This window comes from Paramormyrops kingsleyae, chromosome 16 (assembly GCF_048594095.1).
Source record: "Paramormyrops kingsleyae isolate MSU_618 chromosome 16, PKINGS_0.4, whole genome shotgun sequence".
NCBI lineage: Eukaryota > Metazoa > Chordata > Actinopteri > Osteoglossiformes > Mormyridae > Paramormyrops > Paramormyrops kingsleyae.
Window position 1 is genome coordinate 8,653,006 of NC_132812.1, and position 19,821 is coordinate 8,672,826.

The window sequence follows — 19,821 nt, forward strand, 5'->3', positions numbered from 1 at the left end:
AAACAAACAGGGATCCTGAAGAACAGGACATGACACACAAGAGATTTCATTTAAGTGTGATGAGTGAGAAACTAAAGAGAAGGAAAATTAAATACTTTAAGATCAGATTCTCCAAAAACAATTCTTATTGACCAATATCAGTCACTGGCACTATAACAAGGACCTATACTTCTTTCATTTTTAAACAGACATCATAAATGTGCTTCCAACGCCCCCTGGTGTTATACAGCGATATTATTTTAACCACAGTGGACATTAAAAAAATCCAATAATAGCAAGTTAAATATTTCACAGGAAACATTTAAGAAATTATTTCAGCCTCCCTTTAAACCAAAGGAAGTCTTTCTCAAAGGAAAATGGATTATGCAGTAAAATCAAGGAAAGCCATTTACTATGTTTTGAGGAATTTATCAGCCTTTTAGCACAATGTACACCAAACAACCAGGACACTGAAATCACTGAGAGGTGGAATATTGATTATCTCGGCACAATGACACCTGTTCAGGGTGCCATCATATATTAGGCAAGTAAACAGTCAGTTATTTAAGTTGATGTCTTGGAAGCAGGAAACATGGGCAGTAAGGACAAGAGTGACTTTGACAAGGACCAAATTGTGATGGCCAGACGACTGGGTCAGAGCATCTCCATAACAGGTCTTGGGTGTCCCTGGTATGTAGTGGCCAGTACCTACACCCATGGCGCTCAAGGGTTACTGATTTGCATGGGGAGCAAAGACTAGCCGATCTGGTCGGGTCCCACAGGAGAGCTACTGTAGTAGAGATTGCTAAAAAAGTTAATGGCTATTAGACAGGTATCAGAACAAACAGTGCATCTCAGCTTACTGCATATGGGGCAGTGCAGTTGCAGACCAGTCAGACAGCCCATGCTGACCCTTGTCTACCACTGAAAGTGCCTACAGCCTGATCTGATGTCACATTTTGTGTTACGTCGTGTGGACGGCCTGGTGTGTGCGCGTCATTTACCTGGGAAAGGGACGGAACCAGGATGCACTATGGGAAGGCGGCAAGCCGGTGGGGGCAGTGTGATACTCTGGGCAATGTTCTGCTGGGAAACCTTTGCAGTTATGAGGATTGTTACTTCAACACATTCCACCCACCTAAACATTGTTGCAGACCAAGTAACCCCTTCATTGCAACAGTATTCCCCATTAGCAGCAGCCTTTTTCAACACGATAATGCACCCTCCCACACTGCAATAATTGTTCAGGAATTGTCTGAGCAAGACGAGAGCGTTAAAGGTGTTGACTTGGCCTCCAAAATACCAAAATCTCAATCCGATCGACCATTTGAGGGATGTGCTAGACAAAAACGCCTGACCGATGGAGACCATTGGCAACTTACAGGACAAAGGATCTGCTGCTGTCTTAGTACCAGAAACCACAGGACACATGCAGAGTCTTGTGAAGTACATGCCTTGACAGGTCAGAGCTGTTTTGATGGCACGAAGAACTACACAAAATTAGACAGATGGTTTTAATGTTATGGCTGATCAGATTATAAATGCAGGTTTTGTGCCATTCCACCCACTAAGGATGAACTAATGGTGAGCAGGTGTATCCCAGTGCAACATAAAATATGTAAATGGAAAGTAAATAATCACACACACACACACACACACACACACACACACACACACACACACACACACACACACACACACACACACACAATCCACTATCAGGTCACTGGGGTTGAAGGTAGTGTTAATTTCGTCACCTATTTTTAATTTAGTCTTAGTCTTAGTCTTGTGCCAAATGTCCTTGTTAGTTTTAGTCATATTTAGTCATTCACATATCTTTTTTTGTTAGTCAAGTTTTAGTCGACTAAAAGTCTCGTCATTTTAGTCTAGTTTTAGTCAAAAGAAAACTCAAGGTATCTTGGTCAAGTTTTAGTCGACTAAAAGTCTTTTAATTTTAGTCTAGTTTTAGTCAAAAAAGAACTCAATATATTTTAGTCTAGCTTTAGTCAAAAAATTGTAGTCTTTTTTAAAATAACACATTATTACTGAGATTATTACTGATACACATTTCAGTAAAAAAAAAAGTGTTTCGCATATCTCAAACATTGGTTAAATGTCATAATTACCTGACAAAATACACTTGTTGAATGATTTTTGTTGAATGCAAATGTTAAACGTGTCTGGTTTTCAATTTCTGATTTAGGAGACACATTCACAGATGATTAACCTGTTCTGAAGAGCATTTTATTTTAACCAACACAATTCAAAAGCTGGGTCCCAACAGACTCCGACTGACAACTTAAGTTACAAAGATGTCGTTTAAGGTTGGTGGTGTTTTCCCCGAAATTCTTTGTCCGCAATGTTTCTCGTCAGTTATGATGACACATTCTGACTTTTTGTCAGTATCATTGTACTTAAAATGCGACCAAATATCGAGCCTCTTCCTTCGACCTAGCATGTCGTCGTCGCTCGTCACTCGTGTTCGCTTTGTGTGTTGTGTGTTCAGCAGGAGTATGAGACCTGTAACTTGAGCAACAGCGCGAAGCCGCGAAATCGTTCTGAATATTTTAAAGCCGTAACAGCTGATGAAAAAGCAGAGACGATTGTAGACGAAAATGAAGAGAGATTTTATCTTAGTTTTTATTTTATGCAAAACATTTTCGTCTCGTCTTTTTTCGTCAACAATAATCCATGTTAATTTAGTCTTAGTCAGCGTTTTTGGACAGTGGTGCAGTCTTGTCATCGTCTCGTCTTAGTCATGAAAAAAAAGGTCGTTGACGAACATATTTCGTCTCGTCTCGTCTGACGAAATTAACACTAGTTGAAGGTGGAAAATACAATAAATTAGAAGTGAATTCAGCAGATCAGAAGCAGAGACACTACAAATCCATATCGAGTTTCAACCTCAAAAGCAGTTTCATCCTTTAATTGAAATGTATTAAGACTTCAACATGATTAGGGAGATTTTGAACAACTTATCTCCGGCCTTATTACAACATGCAATTAAACCTAATTATAAAAAATAGTGATCCATATACATTTTACACACAAATACATCTGAAATTGACAAAGGGAGACACAGAGCCCTAAGTGTTGATTTAGTAAAATGCTCATTCAGCTAATTACTAAAGCTGTCCACAATCCGAAATGACTATCTTTTTATTTGGTGTGCCTTTGTCAGAGCCCAGACTTCCCATTTGATTTAGTACATCCATTCCATCCTTAATGAAACCAAATGCCACGTGCTTGAAGTCCAGATGTTCTGCTTTTTTCAGAGTGATGAAGAACTGGGAGGTGTTGGTGTCCCTCCCCCGGTTTGCCATGGACAGTATACCGGGCCCCGTATGCTTCACGTCGAAGTTCTCATCCTCAAACTTGTCCCCATAGATGGACTTTCCACCAGTGCCATTCTGATTGGTGATGTCACCTCCCTGTCAATCAAAACAAGGCGCTTAATTTGGGTGATTTAAATCAAAACGACAGACGTTCCATGTATTGACTCAGTGTTTGGTCCAGCATAATGCCCATCTATGATCATAAGACTGGCTCACCTGACACATGAACTCAGGGATGATCCTATGGAAAATGGAGTTGCGGTAAGAAAGACCCATCTCTCCAGTGCAGAGTACCCTGAAGTTCTCTGCAGTCTTGGGGACGATATGGGCAAAGAGCTCCATGGTGAGCCTTCCCAGTGTCTGGTCATCTGCAGAGATCGTGAAGTACACCACTGGGTTGCTCTCTTGGGACAACTCTTGCACACAGGACAACAGGGAAGTCTCCTCCTGGGATATTTGACTCTGGCACTCCTCAAATTTCTTCCGGAAAGACTCGGCCAGCTCTGGAGTCTTGAACTTGGCAGCCAGCTGCTCGACTTTTGCCTCGCCCTCTGGAACAAAAAGTATTTGACTTCATTGGGCAAGTAATTTCTTCAGCAAACCTCAAAAAGTCAGTCACCATATCAAGATGTGTTTAAAAAGAATATTTATTCCCTGTACCTGCATAGTCCGTGGCAGTCCAAACAAAAGCATTAGGGGAGATGATCATGGGCTTGAGGTCCATGTCCTTGGTGATGGTGTGGTTGGCACACACTTTGAGCACCTGCTCGCGTCTCATGAGCACTCGGTAGTAATGCTTGTGAGGATTGAAGAGGATCTTGATGTCACCCACGCCACGCTCCTTCCACTGGTTCAGGTCTCTGTCCCAGCGGTACAACTTAGTCCGCTGCTTAAACAGGATCTCCTCATCTTCTTCACCAGACTTGGTCTCCACCTGTTGGATAGAATACCCCACAGGACACTTCATGTCACCAAAGCCTTCGCTAAAACTTCCAACACTGTGTCCGGCATTTACACAGTTCTGGCCGATCCTAGTGCATAAGATGTCAAACGGCTATAATCCAAACCTCTGGCAATGAAACAACTGGCTCAAAGTGAATTTCCACATTGCTGGTGGCATCTTCATCACCACTGGCCTCATCCTCCCCCTCGTTTTGGGGCACAGTAGCTGCCCCAAACACTGCAGCTCCAGTATTCGCCCAGGTGAAGTTTGAATCTTGTTTGGGGGTGGGGGGAACAGGACTCATTAGCAGACAAAAGTTGGTGCTGAAGAAATCCCTTCAGCTTACATTCAGTACAAATAAAGCATGAAACCTAGAATCGGTACCAACCTTGTTTTCCAAATGCAAATTCAGAAGAATTTTTAGCCAGGTCTGCGAATGAAAACCCACCAGTAGAATGAAATCCAAACGTTGTGACAGGTTCTGTGAAAGGATAAAGGACATCGAAATGGAACACAATATTAGAACTAAATTCTACAAATACTTGGACCAGCATGCACAAAATCTGTAGAAATTCAACAGTAGTGAAAATTGTGCTACATATTTTCAAAAAATGAACTACAGGAGGACTGCGTGCATATTCTGGCTGTGATACATATGTGCTGTACCAGAGCTGCCAGAGTCCAGCTCTCCGCTCTTCTTGGTGGACAGATCGATTGGACTAAGGACAGGCGGGGCAGCACTGGAGACATCAGGCCGACATTCAGGAACAGGCACCACAGAGGAGCCGCCATCTGCACTGGTGCTGGTGCTGCTGGAGATAGAAGCTTCCACATTTACGGCTCCCTTCTGCTTCTGCATCTCCTAAAGTACAAGATAAAAACAGGACCCTAATATCATAACAATACAGGGAACATACAGGCATACAGGCATACAGGAACATACACACAAAGTCAGCACTTACACACAGCACCCAATAGGTTTGGAAAAGGGGAAAAAAAATAATTATATCCAATTATGAAATCAATAAATGTCTTCATGAAATCATTTTCAGGAATAATAAATATGAAAAACAATTAAACTAATAAATTCAAGAGTGAATCTGCAGTTACTTTGAAGGACAGATTATATTGAAATTACACTGAAAATTTTCCAAATATAGCAATAAGAATTTTTTGCAACCTAAAGCCAATTTACTGAGCACTGAATGGAGGCTGAATTGACGCACTCGACTTATTTTCTTCAGCAAATGTACTTTTTCTAGTTACAACTGTGACTTAAATACCTCTTGATAATGTGCACTTCTCTTTAAACCCTTTCTTTCGCCTGATCACGATTAATCAACTACCAAAATAGTTGTTTTCCAGCCTGCAATGTCAATATTAACATTACCCTGCTCTATACATTGTACCAGTGTGCATATATACTCAAACAAGTAGTAGCCAATATTACAGTTACTCAAACTGAGAACCAAGAGACAACCATCATTACACTGCATCATGTTCTGTGAGTGACCAGTTAAGTTATAGAAAACTGATATAGATAGTAACAAAAAACTTCAAACTGTAGAACTGCAAAGGTAATTGTGTAACTAGATAACTAGATATAATGTGTGTACTTTATATTATATAATATTATATGTGTGTGTGTGTGTAAACCACATGATTTTGGATCATGTGAACATACAAACTGCACATACATGGGTGGGAGTAGCCCTCAACCCAGAAGGCATCTTTAGCTGGTCATAAAAAAATGAAATGAAATTAAGGCAAGTCATACTTCTTGTACTCTTTTAACTTCAGTTTCGAAATCCTCCGTCTTATCCTTCTCTGCCTCTGTGTCGCTACCGAGACCGCAGAAGAAGGTGGGAGGAAGCTGGAGACTCCTCGCCTTCTGCTCTTCCTGAGGGGTCGGTTTTTTCTCCCAAATGACAAGACAATCAGGGTCCTTTTCTTGCAAGCGAGGCTGAGCCACTGTATGACATATTAGCCCATTAGACAGGAAAGGATTTGAACAGTTCAGTCAATGACAATGAAAATTTACACACAGTAAACAAAGGGACAACTGATAAACATTTAGCAAAACAGATAAAGACTACTAGGCTAAATTTGAGAAAGCTGCATGACGATAAAGAAAACGGACTTCTGACAAATGTTTTTGACTAAATCGTCCCCTGACCTGTGGCTCTTGTGTCCTGAGGCGAGTCAGCATACAACTTCCCGTTAAGTTTCTTTACGGCAGTTTCAAAGTCTTCATCTGTACCAAAACGCAAGATTACACCACCTTTATGAAAAATGCATTTATTTAATCCGAATAGGAGTCATTTCATTCAGGCCCATGATGATGCAATGCCAAAGTGGGCCTAGGGACCTCACCATCCTCCTGGTCATCACTGCAGTAGCTGGGGTCGTTCTGGTAGCAGAAGAATGTGAGGGGCAGCATAAGGTCTTGGGCCAGTTTCTTCTGCTCAGCCGTAGGTTCCCGCGCAAACACAACTCGGACCTCTTCAGAATCAGCAGAGTCTACAGCTTCCCCTGTCGCAAATGCTTCTTTTGCCACTCGACCAGCAGTAGCTTCACAAAGCAAAACACAATGAATGTTCAGAATTTAGAGGCTTTTACAACTTTAGGTAGAAAGCAATACCTTTGCTTAAGACACTATTAAACAATGATTAAATTGGGCCAGAAAAGCTATTTAAGATTATTAACAAAAGGTCTACAGTTGAAGTGTTGAAGCTGTCAGTTAATTTAAAAAAACAGGCCTCCTCCTCCTCCATAGCTGAGTATCGAAAATACACCAACTTAAATTAGTTCCACACAGATACATGCACACAAAAACTTAAAATGCATGCATTTCACCACAAAACTTCAGCCTGCTCACACAAAAGCGGCAGCAATTTCTGCCCATGCTCTCAAGAGAAACTGAACTTGAAAGTCATTAAGATCAAATCCCTATCGCAAAAAAAAAAACATGGAAATGAATTTTAAGTTTTCCTCTCCTGCAGAATTTGAGCAGAACACATATGCGCATTCACTCACTGCAAATACACACCAATCACGTCAGTCCAAAAGCTACATTGGAGTACAGCAAATTTCCATTTATAAAATTTCCATTCAGAAGTCTTTCCTTATTTGTCCTTACATTATAATTCTCTGAGTATTGTACATCTATTGACAAATTGGCTGCTATAGCAAAATAAATTTGGTTTTGGCATGTTGGACTCTGACTGCAAAGTGGGTTTGGTCCAAACAGGAAGGGCATGCAACATGTTAGGGATCTGCACAAAATGTGTGTGGTTTCACACCAAACAGCCTGGTTAAATCCGGCAGCAGTGGCCAGCTGGTGACAGCCCAGTGGGTGACATGTCACAGTACACTCAGAGCAGTGACAAAATACCTTGGGGTTCAAATTGGTTGAATGATGTGCTGGTCCAAAAAGCCATAGGGTTATCTTTGAAAAGCCTAAAATCCAATCCTAAAAAATAAGTTGGAGGGGGAGAGAAGCTAAATGACTCCTGGATTTGAATATAAATCTCTTTCGAAGCAATTTTATATTCAAACACCAGAAGATGTATTCAGATATACAGCACATTTCACCGCACTGCTCTGAAATGTGGGGTGTATTAAATATGCAGCATATTACTCCTATTGCTGTCATTGTACAAAACAAATGACATTTGAAATGTATTTTGATAGCATTTTACCATTAAAAGAAATAAGGGCTTAGCTACTGAGCAAGTGGCATTCAAACAGTAAATAAGCTAGGAATGTGCAAGAGTCACCACTGGCATTATAAATAAAGCGGAGTATTACAGTGCTATCAATTGGGAGGCGGGAGGCTGGATTTCAAGGTTTTTTTGATGGGGTAAAAGGAAACATATGTAGCTGAATCAGCACCTTAAACATTAAATTTATAGTCTCCAACTAACCTCTCTCAGGAACTTTAAACGGGGACCTTTGGACTGGAGTAGGCTGGGACAGTGTGCCGTCAGCCTTGGATGCTGATGAGCTGGTGCTGGTCATCTTCGTGGTGGTAATCTTCACACTAGGCACCTTTTCATTAGAAGATGTTGGGCTTCCAAAGATTTTTTGGACAGAATCAGACCCAAAAACAAATTTTGGTGGAGAAACTACTACTTTTGCGGTAGAGGCAGTACTCTCTGTGGAGTGGCAACTCTGAGGAGTCAAGTCAGTGCGTTCCCTAGTGGTCTCTTCAAGAACAGCAATAGCAGCCTCACCACAGCGAGTTTCACGTGGGGTGGTATCTCTTGGTGAGACAGGAGTGATCAAAGACTGACTCTCCTGAACGTTCTGAGCCTTATCAAAAATCTCTTTAAAGGAGTTGGCTACTTCTTGAAGCTTAAAACGGACAGCCAATTGCTCCACTTTCCCTTCTGGCTCTGCAAAATCCATAGCACTCCAAATCCATGCCCTTTCTGTTCCACTCATTGGTTCAAGCTTCATATCGGGGCTAATCCAGTGGTTGGCGCACAGTTTTAGCACTTGATCTCGCCTCATGACAAGTCTAACACGCTTTGTACTATAGTCTTGTAGGATTTTGAGGTCTCCGATGCCCCTCTCCTTCCACTGACTTAGATTTTTATCATAACGGTACAGTTTGGCTCTGTGGCTGAACACCACTTGCTCATTCTCCTCACCAGTAGATGTTTCTACAAGATCAGGTAAAGGAACTACAGGCTCAAAGTACTGGCAATCTCTCTCTTCATCCTGAGTCACGTCAGATTCCTCATTAGTACCAACTGAACCTCTGCTCTGATTCAGCTTTGTGGGGGATTTGGATGGACTAAGAATAGGCTGGAAACTGAAGCTGAAACCAGAAGTTGATTCTCCAAACCGGAACAAATTTCTCTGAACAGGACTGCTTGCTAATGGAGAAGCATAGACTGAGGTGTCTGTACTATTGTCATGGGTTTCTTCTCGCAGGTCATAGTTATCCCACTCCAAAGTAGTACCAGTAACCTCTGCATTGATCTTAAAGCTTGAACTATCAACAGTTGTGCTGACACAACTTTCATCTTCTTTGAGCTTTGCTTTATCATCTGTCAAGAATGATTTCAGATCTTTCAAACCAGACTTCATCTCCTCAGCTTTCTGAATAAGATGAGCAGTTCTCCCACTCTCAACAAGCTTATGAGGGGTCTGCAAAGGTATGTCTAAAAGTAGCCTTTGACATTCCTCAAACTTCAGCTTAAATTCTTCTGCTAACTCTGTCGTCTTGAATTTAGCTGCAAGTTGCTCTAACTTGCCATCGTCATCGGAGAAGTCATTAGCTAGCCACATCCAAGCCTTATCTGACCCAGAAAGGGGCTTCAAGTTCATAGTAGTGGTGATCCAATGGTTGGCACATACTTTGAGGACCTGATCTCTTCTCATGAGTACTCTTAGTTTTCCATTTTGATTGTTCTTAAGGAATTTAATATTGCCAACACCTCGTTCTTTCCACTGACTAGCAGCAGGATCAAATCGGAAGAGTTTGACACGCTGGCTATAAAGCACTTCTTCATCCTCCTCTCCAGTGAAAAGGTCCACTTTGTCAGGCATCTGAACTACAGGCTCAAACTGAATATCATCATTTTCCTCAGTGTTGTACATACCCTCCTCATTTTGATCTGAAGAGGTGTCTGCCTTTGACTCAGGTTGAAACGAGGAAAACAGCTGCTCTCCAGCACGGGAGAAGCCTTTGAAATTGGGATCCTTCTGACCAAACTGAAACTCACCCTGTGAGGATTTCGCCAAGTCTGCAAAACTAAATGTGTCTATCTTCCCAGAAAACAGGGGGTTGTCATCTTCTTCAGGCTTATTAGCTGTTTGTGCAGAGCTGGATACTTCTGTGCTACACTCCTTCTCTTTGTGCTGTTCAGCCATATTTTTCAAGAATGCAGAAGCAGATCCTCCACTTTCTTGACTTTCAGCTGGAGGGGTTTGTTTAGCCGGTTCTTGAGTACCAAACTTAAATCCATGAGCAGGTACTTGCATTGAAAAGGAAAAGCCCATATTGGGGGTTTTAACATCCACCTGAGGTGAAGGTGTCTGAAACTTAAATGACAGTGGAGTGGAGCTGTCTTCAGCTTGGCCAAATGTAAAGGTGCTGCTAGCATTGAAAGTCGTCTGAAACCCTGTGGATGGAGGTTGTGGCATTGACTTTTTACCACCAAAGTTGAAATTAAAGGCAGAAACTGATGGTGCAGCTGTAACTGTGCCTTTAGCATCAGGATTTGAGGAAGACTCATTTTTAACTAGGCGTGTACTACAATCCCCAGACCCCAAAGCAGCTGCCATATCACCCTGTACTTTACAGGGGGCCTGACATGAAACACATTTTGTTACTCCTACAGCATTTTTAGTTAGGCAGACTTCACAGTGCCATTCCCCTTCTTTCTTGGCGAACACATCACCAAAACTTGACTGGCTGGAAGCAGTACTGCTTGTCCCAAACTTAAAAGATGCAGGCAATGGAGCAAATGATCCAAAAGCGGGTCCGCTTGAGCTAAAGCTTGTGTTCTTCGGAGTACTGAACCCTGAGGTGGATTCTACAAATCCCTTAGTGGCTGAATCCGGCTGCGGTTTAGTTTTTGGGTTAGGGCTTTGGCAAGAAACACACTGAACTGTGGTAGGCTTATTTCTTACACAGCATACATCACAGTCCCACTCCCCTTCTTTCTTTGCAAACTGAAGCCCAAACCCTACTTCTTTGCCTCTTGGTTTTGGAGGTTTAGGTTTAGGGCTCTGGCAAGAAACACACTGAACTGCGGCAGGCTTATTTCTTACACAGCATACATCACAGTCCCACTCCCCTTCTTTCTTTGCAAACTGAAGCCCAAACCCTACTTCTTTGCCTCTTGGTTTTGAAGCAGAGGTCTTTGAAGAAAGTTCTTTGTCAGTTTGTTGTTCCTGTTTCTGAGGAGACTTTGACACCACCTCTTGGGCCTCCACAAACTTAGCCTTAAAAAGGGCTGCTTCTTCTGCAGTTTTAAACCGAATGGCCAGCTGCTCATGCTTGGGCATTTCATCTGCATAATCAACCGCATACCAAACCCAGGATTTATCGGAACCAGCATTAGGCTTTAATACCATATCTGCAGTGATGTAGTGGTTGGCGCAAATTTTTAGCACTTGCTCTCTTCTCATTAGCAAGCGTACCTTGCCTGATGTCCTGTGCATCAGAATCTTAATGCTGCCAATCCCCCTCTCTTTCCATTCTTTTGTTTGAGCTTCAAAGCGGAACAATTTTGCTCTGTTGCAGTACATTTCCTCTTCATCCTCTTCACCTGTTTTAACATCCACTTTATCAGGAAGGGGCACAATGGGCTCAAAGTGAGGGCCATCTTCATCTTCCTCAACACGAGTGCTTTCATTGTCGCTTTCAACATCTTTTTCTTCATGTGCATCCTTGGCTGTCATGCTAGAAACTGACTTGGTTCCATCAAAACTAAATGGCTCAGTTTTCCCAGAAGGATGAGACTTATTCTGGTTCTGAAACACGTCCGCAAAGGAAAACTTAGGTACACCACCTTTATTACCAAAGGTGAAGAATCCACCCTGACTCTGTGCCTGGTCTTGAGTTGGAGTCTTTGGTCCTAAAGATCCTTCAGTTCTAGGGGGAAGGTCAGATGTCAGAAGTCCTAACAGGCTTTCACTGTTACTTTTTGCCTGAGTGGATGAGAATGTAAAATCCCCATCGTTGGATTTAAAATTTGAGTTGAACTTGAATGCTGCAGCTACAGGTGTTGACTGGGCAATTGCCCCTGCTCCAAAGCTAGGAACCTTAGCAGGTTCAACAGGAATTTTCTGACCAAAGCTCATCTTGCCAAAGTCCACAGACTTTGTTTCGCTATTTTTTGGTGGCTGAACAGGAACAGAAGGCTTGGTGAAATAACCAGGCTCAGGTAGTGGGTGATTGGTGGTGGGCTGAGGAACTGTATGGCCATAATACTCCTCACTGTATGGGGAAAGTAGGCTGGTGGCAGGAGACTCAAAGCGCAGAGGAGCTCCATACACTTGGTCCTGGGGATACATGCAAGATTGAGTTGCCTGCAAAGGAGGTGTGTGAGTGGGCTGCTGGTAGGCATACATGTGCTGCTGTGGTGGGAAACGGTTGATACCGTATACTGGAGCCTGAAAGGGATGAGGAGCAGGAACAATCAACACAACGTATTTCACAACAGAGCTATATTTCTGGTAATGTTAGTCTAACATGCAAAAGAGTAAAAAAAAAAAAAGAAAAAAAAAAAAGGTTGAATTTAAAAACCAACATATTACCCTGACGCTTACCTTGGTTGGAGTGACACTGGCAGCTGCTGGTAGAAGATACTGTGAGTTGTAAGCAGGGGATTGGTTATAATATACAGAAGGACCAGTAGTGGCCACTGGGGGGAAAAAAAAAATATCATTACTTATATAATTATTTAATGTGACAAAAAGCCATAGGTATTGATTCAATGTTTAGGAATTGGTGGGAAGTATGTAAAAGTAAATTAACCAAGCTTGAAATTTTCCTAACTGACCTGTAAGAGGTGCACCATGAAAGCTCTGTGCTGCTGGGAATGAGTCTTGAAGTGCTTCTGCACTGTACCCATCACCATACGCCTTGGGGTGAGGTGGGGATGCTCTGGACCCAGAAGAGTTGCGCTTCAAGTCATGGACCTCTTTCTGTATTCACAAGTAGTCAATTGAATATTTTCTTCATTTAACAAATGGGCAAAATGGGATTAATATTCATAGTATATTAAAAGCAACAGTCTGACCTTAAGGGCTTCCACTTGCTGACAGAGCATCTGCAGAAGATTTTTCTGGTCCTCAACCCAGTAAGGTGGTGTCTTAGGAGAGAACTTTTAAACAGGAAATACACACTAAGAATTCCGCCCCACAAACGTTGCAGGCATCAATGTTGGTAAATACAGTCATACTAAATAATCTAAGACATGCTTCAGGAAAACGAAAGCCTGCAAAAAGGCATTAGTGGATATTACCATGTGCCTTTTAGAGGGCGATGACATGCTCTTGTTTGGGGATGGGCTGGAGACCTTGATGTGCGAGACAGACATGTTCGGCTCATTCAGCAGGCTCATCTGACAGGGGCTGGATTGCATTGGCCGAGTTCTGCCAACCCCTTCAATATCGGCCTCAGTCTCCCCCAGCTGCTGATTCACATCATTCAGAAGGTCCATAACCTCCTCCCTTGAAACAGGAAGCTGGAAAGAACGTAAGAGGTCAAAACCTTCCCACCAGACGAGAAACTGACTCAATATATTACAATAAATATCATCTACAATAACGAAACTATACAGATCAAGATGTACTTGAAGTACCCCTAGTTCTTGTGTCATGGTTTTTTTTTCTAAGATTCTGGCAGTTTCACTGCATTGTTTCGCATGACTGGGCATTTATATAGATTTGGAGCAGCTTATTCTACTGTGAAGAGTATGACACCATACAAGTACCATACAAATTCCTGCCACTGTTTGGCGAGTGACGCAATTGTGATAACACATTATGGAGAATTATGTTATACAGTTATAATCGTTGGTAAGAAGGGTATGCACAGTTAATAGGGGTCACCTCAATACACTTTGCTCCATAGTGCTTTGAGCGGCAAATACATTACAGCTGTTTCAGCTATGCTACGGTATGGATGAATATGAAAAAATTCTTATTGTACAGGAAATTAAAACCGGTATACTGCCCAGTACTGTCTCTAATACCTCCCTTGTGATTTTCTGTAAAATGTACAGTTCCCTCCCCCATATTGCCTCCATGAACCTGGCAAAGCAGAGTGGCCAAAATTCAAAAAGTCTAACCTTTTCTGTTTCTGATGCACTGGCACGAGAAATTCTCCTTAATTGTTTCCTGAAGCTCATTAAGAATGCGATGCACCGGTCTTGAGTTTCTTCCAACCCACTGCCCGCTTCTTCAGAAAGCCTCTGAAAGATCTGAAAAGGAACCAGTTCATGAAGGCAAGGCAAGACACAGCAGAACAAACAGTCCGCTGAAAAGGCCACAGTGTCCCACATACCCTGGCAAGATGCCAGCTGGAGGAGACAGTATCGAGTGTCTCAAGCACAGTGATTGCTTCTTCAGTTTTGCCCTCAATATCAAGATGCAATGCCGAAGCAATACTGGCTTCATCTTCATAACCTTTAACAGCAGAGACCTGGATCAGAGAAACAGTGTTATTAACTCAAAGTAAACACTGCTAGCCATCCATTTTTGGATAAAACAGAAACAGAAATTGATAGGGTTGGAGGAAATTTACCTGAATGTCTTTACTGTGAAAGTGCGGGAACATGGGGTCGAGCGGCTCAGGAATGCTCCTGCGTCTCTTGATCTTCTCCAGGAGCGGCTGCACGGCCTTCCAGTAGTGAACACTACGGCCAAAGTACTCTTTCTGGTCGTAATAAGAGTTTAATCCACCTCCCTGCAGAAACATGAGAAGCCAAGAGAGAGGGTCAATTTAATAAAATTACTTGCACAGATATCTAATAAAGTACACAATACACTACAAAGATGCTACTAAAAACCTCAGCAATAGACAGAATAAGCCAAGTTGTACACATTTTCCACAGCGACTCAGGAAAAGCACAAAACAGAGTTTACAAAAATGCTGTTCAACCACTACATTGAAACTTCACGTGCAAAACTGGTCTCCTAACATAGCAGTAACCGGCAGGGTGTGATCAGTACCATTTCACTGAGGTGCTGAGCCCAGTGGATGATCAATGCTGGCTGCAGGCCGTGTTTCTCTCCAGCTCTCAGGGTGCTTAGGCTGTGTTGGACTGTCACCCTCAATTTCGCAGACATCCCTGGCCTGTGGAAATGCAAACACTTTAGCTGAGCACTCAACACGCTCGTTTCAGTTTGATTATTAACTAGGAAATTAGCTTGGGATCACAATACAATCATGGACTTCAGTTCTTATTTACATCTCTTACCGCATTCTACTTTTTAAAAGTTTCATTTTAACTAAACTTCATCTCTATACTGACATACAAAAACCCATATTTACAATGCTTTGTGTTATGTACGAATCAATTTAAATTTGCAATGTTCAATGGTCATTAAAAAGAGAAAGCATATCAGAGCTGTAGAAAATACTCAGCAGTAGTTGCCATCTTCCACTTATGTTCTTAGAAAAATGCATCTGTGGAATTAACACAATCGTTTTTCAAAATGCAAGAGGGAAAAAATAAATAAAACCAAAACCACCCTTTAGCTCTTAACACCCTTAAGGCATGCAGGCCTAATTTGCTTAAGTTTTGTAACCCAGATTTGTTGTTCTGGAGAAAGAATGGTTCTCTTATTCTTTGATCGGCCCAGCCTGCTTTCCACCTCACAGGAATAACTCACGGGGCCATCTTGTGGATGAGTTTGTACACTGCATCCCACCAACTCCTCTGCCTGTCCGTGGACAGCAGCTTGATAATTGGCAGTGGCAGACATCTGGGCTCATGTAGCTGGGAACTGCCTGCAATCTTGGAAACCTCCTGCAGCTGAGCATGGCTGGTAAACACAACTCCAGACAAGAAAACCTGCAGCAGAGCACAAAGACTTTAGAAAGAACAAATAAATCAGGAATAAGGGGGCATCATTACGAATCATTTCAGCAGCAGCTGAAACCCGAACAGACCATATAATTTAAAAAAAAAACAAATGAACTGTGCCATACCTCCAGGTCAAGCAGACATATGGACTCCGGGGCGTCTGTGTCTAGCTTAGAGGTTTCCAGTGTGAGCCGAGGGAAGAGCTGCATCAGCCAATCCCTGAGGGCCACACGCTGGTCCATGAAGGTCCACTGCAGACCCAGCCAGGCTAGGTGCTGCAGGTCCCCCGCATGGTACAGAATCGCACCTTTTAGCACAAGAAACAGCAGGGAGCATTATAATTTCCTACCACCACACTAAGAAGATCCAAAAGACACTCACTTCAAACAAAAGAAATATATATTTTTTAAAACTGTTCACATACCACTGTCCCACTTCAAGAGGTCTGCCATATCAGGCACCTGGGCGCCAAGAATAGTGACGTCATCATTGCCAATGAAGGAGGGGGCAGTGGTGGCCCAGTTGCCAAAGAGCATCTCAAACAGGCTTCCCTGCCCACTCCGGTTGCCAAAGGCCTCCACCACATCCTTCACAAAGGTCTCACACTGCCCACTGAGGTTCAGAAGCATGTGACCCGACTGACTCTGCCGGTCACAAGCAAGGTGGTCAAGCAGCTGGTGGAACGACTGGTCGCCTTTGGAGGGTCTCCACTTCGACCTGGGTACCTGTACGCAAAACACCGCTCTGATCCATGTACTTCGGAGAGCACCATCGGTAATTCAATCTGCATGCATGCAAAGCTAAAACTTCACTCATGCGTGTCCAAGCCTCCATTAGGCAACACTATCTATAAAAACGTGCACTCAAAAGCCCAGCTGTTTCTTGGGTCTCACCTGGTAAGCCAGAAGGTAACAGAGGGCCGCCAGGTCAACCACCGCCCTCCACTGCTGCATCCTGTCGTGCGCCATCTTCAGCAAGAGCACCCCAGCATACATGTACAGGTGGCCTCGCAGCTCCCAGAATATCTCAGACAGCTCATCCGTGGTGCTTGCGGCCAGCCTTTTTGCAGACTGCATGGCATGATCAAAGCTGGGGAACAGGCAAAAGCGTGACTTCAGTCTGAAGACCAGGACACAGACGGGAGTCCAAACCATTTCTAAACACTAAATAGCACCAATAATACTAAGATAAACTCACTGAACACAAATGCGACTTGGGTTTTTTCCCCCATCTGACAATGCAATTTTCACATAAAAACACCCCCAGATTGCAGTGCCTCACCTCTGCAGGACCTCCACCGCCTGCTGCACACCCTTTTCTGAGAGTGTGAGCCTCAGTAGGCTGCAATGTGCCAGCAGCAGCTCCCTCTGCAGCTCCCGACTCCACGTGGCGTTGGCCAACGCGCTGGGCTGTGCCGTGTACTCCTGCGTGCACAGCACATGGGCACAGGCAGTCGGGTCAAACATCCTCCATCACAAAGTGCAAGAAAGGCGGCGGGAGCTGAGAGTACCTGAAGTGTCTGCACGACAGCAGAGTACCAATCCAGGCTATGACGAAGGAGTCCCTTCTTCTCAATATCGAGACAATGTCTGGCCGCCGCCTCCAGCTGTCCATCTGAGGAATACAGCAGCACCAGTCTGATGTTGACGTGCACGTCATCAGGACGCAGCTGTAGCTCTGACTGCAGGAGGTCAAACAGCTGGTTCCATCCCTGCTGGCCTTGCCTGCTAAGCAGTTTCTCCTGTGGGGATGTGAAGGAGAGATGCCCTCCGGTGAAGCTCTACCATAGCATTAGGTGATTTGCCAAACACCAGTCCACACAGCCACACACAAGCTGACCTTGAGGTTGAAGGCAGCTGGACTTCCAGGCAGGAGCTTTGCTGCCTTGTCTACCCAGAATTTGGCTCGGCTGTCCGGCTCTGACTTGCTGCAGAGCAGTTCTGCAACCTTCAGAACTAGGTCTTTCTGAGCCGGGTTCAGGTCAACAGACCTCTGTGGGGCACAGCCAAAAAAAAAAGAGGACATTTCATTGAATGTCCATGGGAGAGGTTTACCCTTTCACTACAACAATCAACATGGAATGGAAACCTACCTTGTAGCATCCCACAGCTTTGTCAATGTCTCCCTCTCTCTCATATAGTTGGCCAAGAAATTTATGTGCTTTGGGATCTCTTTCCTGCACTGTCAAATAGGCTGAAACATGCCTAAAGAGGAACCATCAAAAATAATTAAAGCTCTAGGTAATGTCATTGACCGTGAAGTACAAAACTCACACTGGAGTAACACAAACTCACCCTCTTAAGTCAAATAAATCAATGTAAAAAGAGCTCTCAGGCCGACAAAATTTTAAAACAGTTTTAAAATCCCATGTACAAGTCCTGACAACTAAAATGTACCAATACATAAATGCTGGTATTGATCACAAACACACCGGGGAGTATCCTTATAGATGTGTAAAACACCACCAAAACGGTTCTCGAATATCATAAAATATAAACATGCATACCTTTTAGCAAGCTCATACTCCTTTGCTTCAAAATACAATTTTGCAAATAAGAATCCTTTGACGGGTTTCTGTGGGGGAAAAAATTAACACAAGAATGTGCGTATTATCTCAGCGGTAAAATAAAATGGACAGATAGCCGAAGCTGTCACTATTATTAAAAGAAAAAATCGGCAGAAATAAAGAGTGATAAACAAAATAAACTCCAAAAGCAATAACAATAACAACTAAAAACCCAGAACCGCAATACCTTTAATTCCAACACGGAAAATAAAGGCAAACGCTATTAAAAGGAGCAATTAGTCAACCGCTATACAGGTTACTGCGTAATGAGCGCATGAGGAAACAGCAAGGGCCCTGCGGGTTTCCATAAGGGCGTCCATCTAAATCAAAAGAGAGAACTTTATCAGGGAGTTGCGTTCCTGCCTTTGTAAAGCCAGTCCGGTAACGCACTGCTCGGCGAAGGCCGGGTTGCGCCACGACGCCCCGGTCGCTGCTTCTACCGGCTATGTCAAACCCACCTCCTTCAGGGACGGCGAGGCGCTCTGAACCGCCGAAATATAGCACTCCACCTCGGCCTTGCTTCGGCGCATGGTCTTCAGGAGACGCGTTTCGGTCTATTCAGCCTTTTTATATAAATAAAATGCCAAAAAAGAAAGACAAAAGAATTATAAACTACAGGACAGCTTCAATATAACAACACTTCTCCGACACACTTAACAGCCTCCATTATCTCCTCACTACGCAAACTCAGACATACGGTTCCAATGCGCAGACTCCCGACACTCAGTCGGTGACGTCACGCCTCGCACACGTCGGCGATTGGCCGAAACAGATGAGCGCGAGCTGACATAAACGTCGTAGGGTTAGGCTGGTCAACGCGATAAGGTGTTTTCGTTTATAAGTTATGTTAAAAAGAATGAAAATATATTACAGATTATATAAAAATCATCACATATCCTAATTGTACTTATTTTAATCTAACCTATAGTTGCATAAACACTTGTTTACCAAGTTACGATTTGGTTGAAAAGTAAATTAATTTTTTTTTTTTACTGTTGATGCAGTTTCTTGGAGCATGTGCCACCGGAGAGTTTTAATCAAGTCGGGGTTTCGATTACCCGTTTGGCAAAACCAAACATCCCAAATCCGGAAGGTAGTCCAGAAAGTGGGTTTACCATCTAACCCACTGTCCCGTTAGTTTTACATTGCAAAACAAATTGATGACATAGTGTCAGAATCTACATTCGTTTGTATCCTACATAATATCTGGTATTTTTCAGTTCATGTACTGCTGATCTCGGATTTAATTGTCTAGTTTCGAAGGTCACTTAGCGACTCAGAGTCAGTTTCGTAAGAAAAATGCCGTAAAATTCAGTGCAACTGAGTAATCAATCACCATGGCTATGATGAATACAGAGACATTTAAACTAATAAATCCAACAGCCAATGCATGTGAAGATGCGTGGAAGAAGACTGGCAAGAAGTTAAATGTGTATATAAATG

The 19,821-nt window shown here is 43.0% G+C and overlaps 1 protein-coding gene across 2 annotated transcripts; it reads right to left on the minus strand.

The window, feature by feature from the left end:
- Positions 1–2,871: 2,871 nt before the first annotated feature.
- Positions 2,872–19,088, minus strand: LOC111849066 (E3 SUMO-protein ligase RanBP2-like). Of its 2 annotated transcripts, XM_023821592.1 has the most exons (29): positions 18,837–19,088; positions 18,319–18,386; positions 17,905–18,016; positions 17,652–17,804; positions 17,323–17,553; positions 17,094–17,236; positions 16,706–16,901; positions 16,237–16,537; positions 15,938–16,119; positions 15,619–15,800; positions 14,956–15,079; positions 14,528–14,689; positions 14,288–14,425; positions 14,073–14,204; positions 13,245–13,466; positions 13,020–13,103; positions 12,780–12,924; positions 12,547–12,641; positions 8,184–12,390; positions 7,652–7,729; positions 6,631–6,828; positions 6,434–6,511; positions 6,035–6,228; positions 4,924–5,119; positions 4,646–4,738; positions 4,382–4,530; positions 3,975–4,248; positions 3,531–3,865; positions 2,872–3,410 (listed from the first exon to the last, which is right to left on the minus strand). In XM_023821592.1, the coding sequence occupies exons 1-29, from the start codon at positions 18,906–18,908 to the stop codon at positions 3,105–3,107; spliced, it is 8,850 nt and encodes a 2,949-aa protein (XP_023677360.1). In that variant the 5' UTR covers positions 18,909–19,088; the 3' UTR covers positions 2,872–3,104. The 2 variants fall into 2 exon arrangements, with proteins under 2 accessions (XP_023677360.1, XP_023677362.1); XM_023821594.1 differs by lacking the exon at positions 7,652–7,729.
- Positions 19,089–19,821: the final 733 nt, after the last annotated feature.

Coding starts and splice junctions, on each gene's coding strand:
- LOC111849066 (XM_023821592.1), bottom strand. CDS start 18,908: ATGCGCCGAAGCAAGGCCGAGGTGGAGTGCTATATTTCGGCGGTTCAG. Junction 17,805..17,904: donor AAGCTGTGGGATGCTACAAG/GTAGGTTTCCAT, acceptor TGTGCCCCACAG/AGGTCTGTTGACCTGAACCC. Junction 13,104..13,244: donor CGCCCTCTAAAAGGCACATG/GTAATATCCACT, acceptor CCTGTTTAAAAG/TTCTCTCCTAAGACACCACC.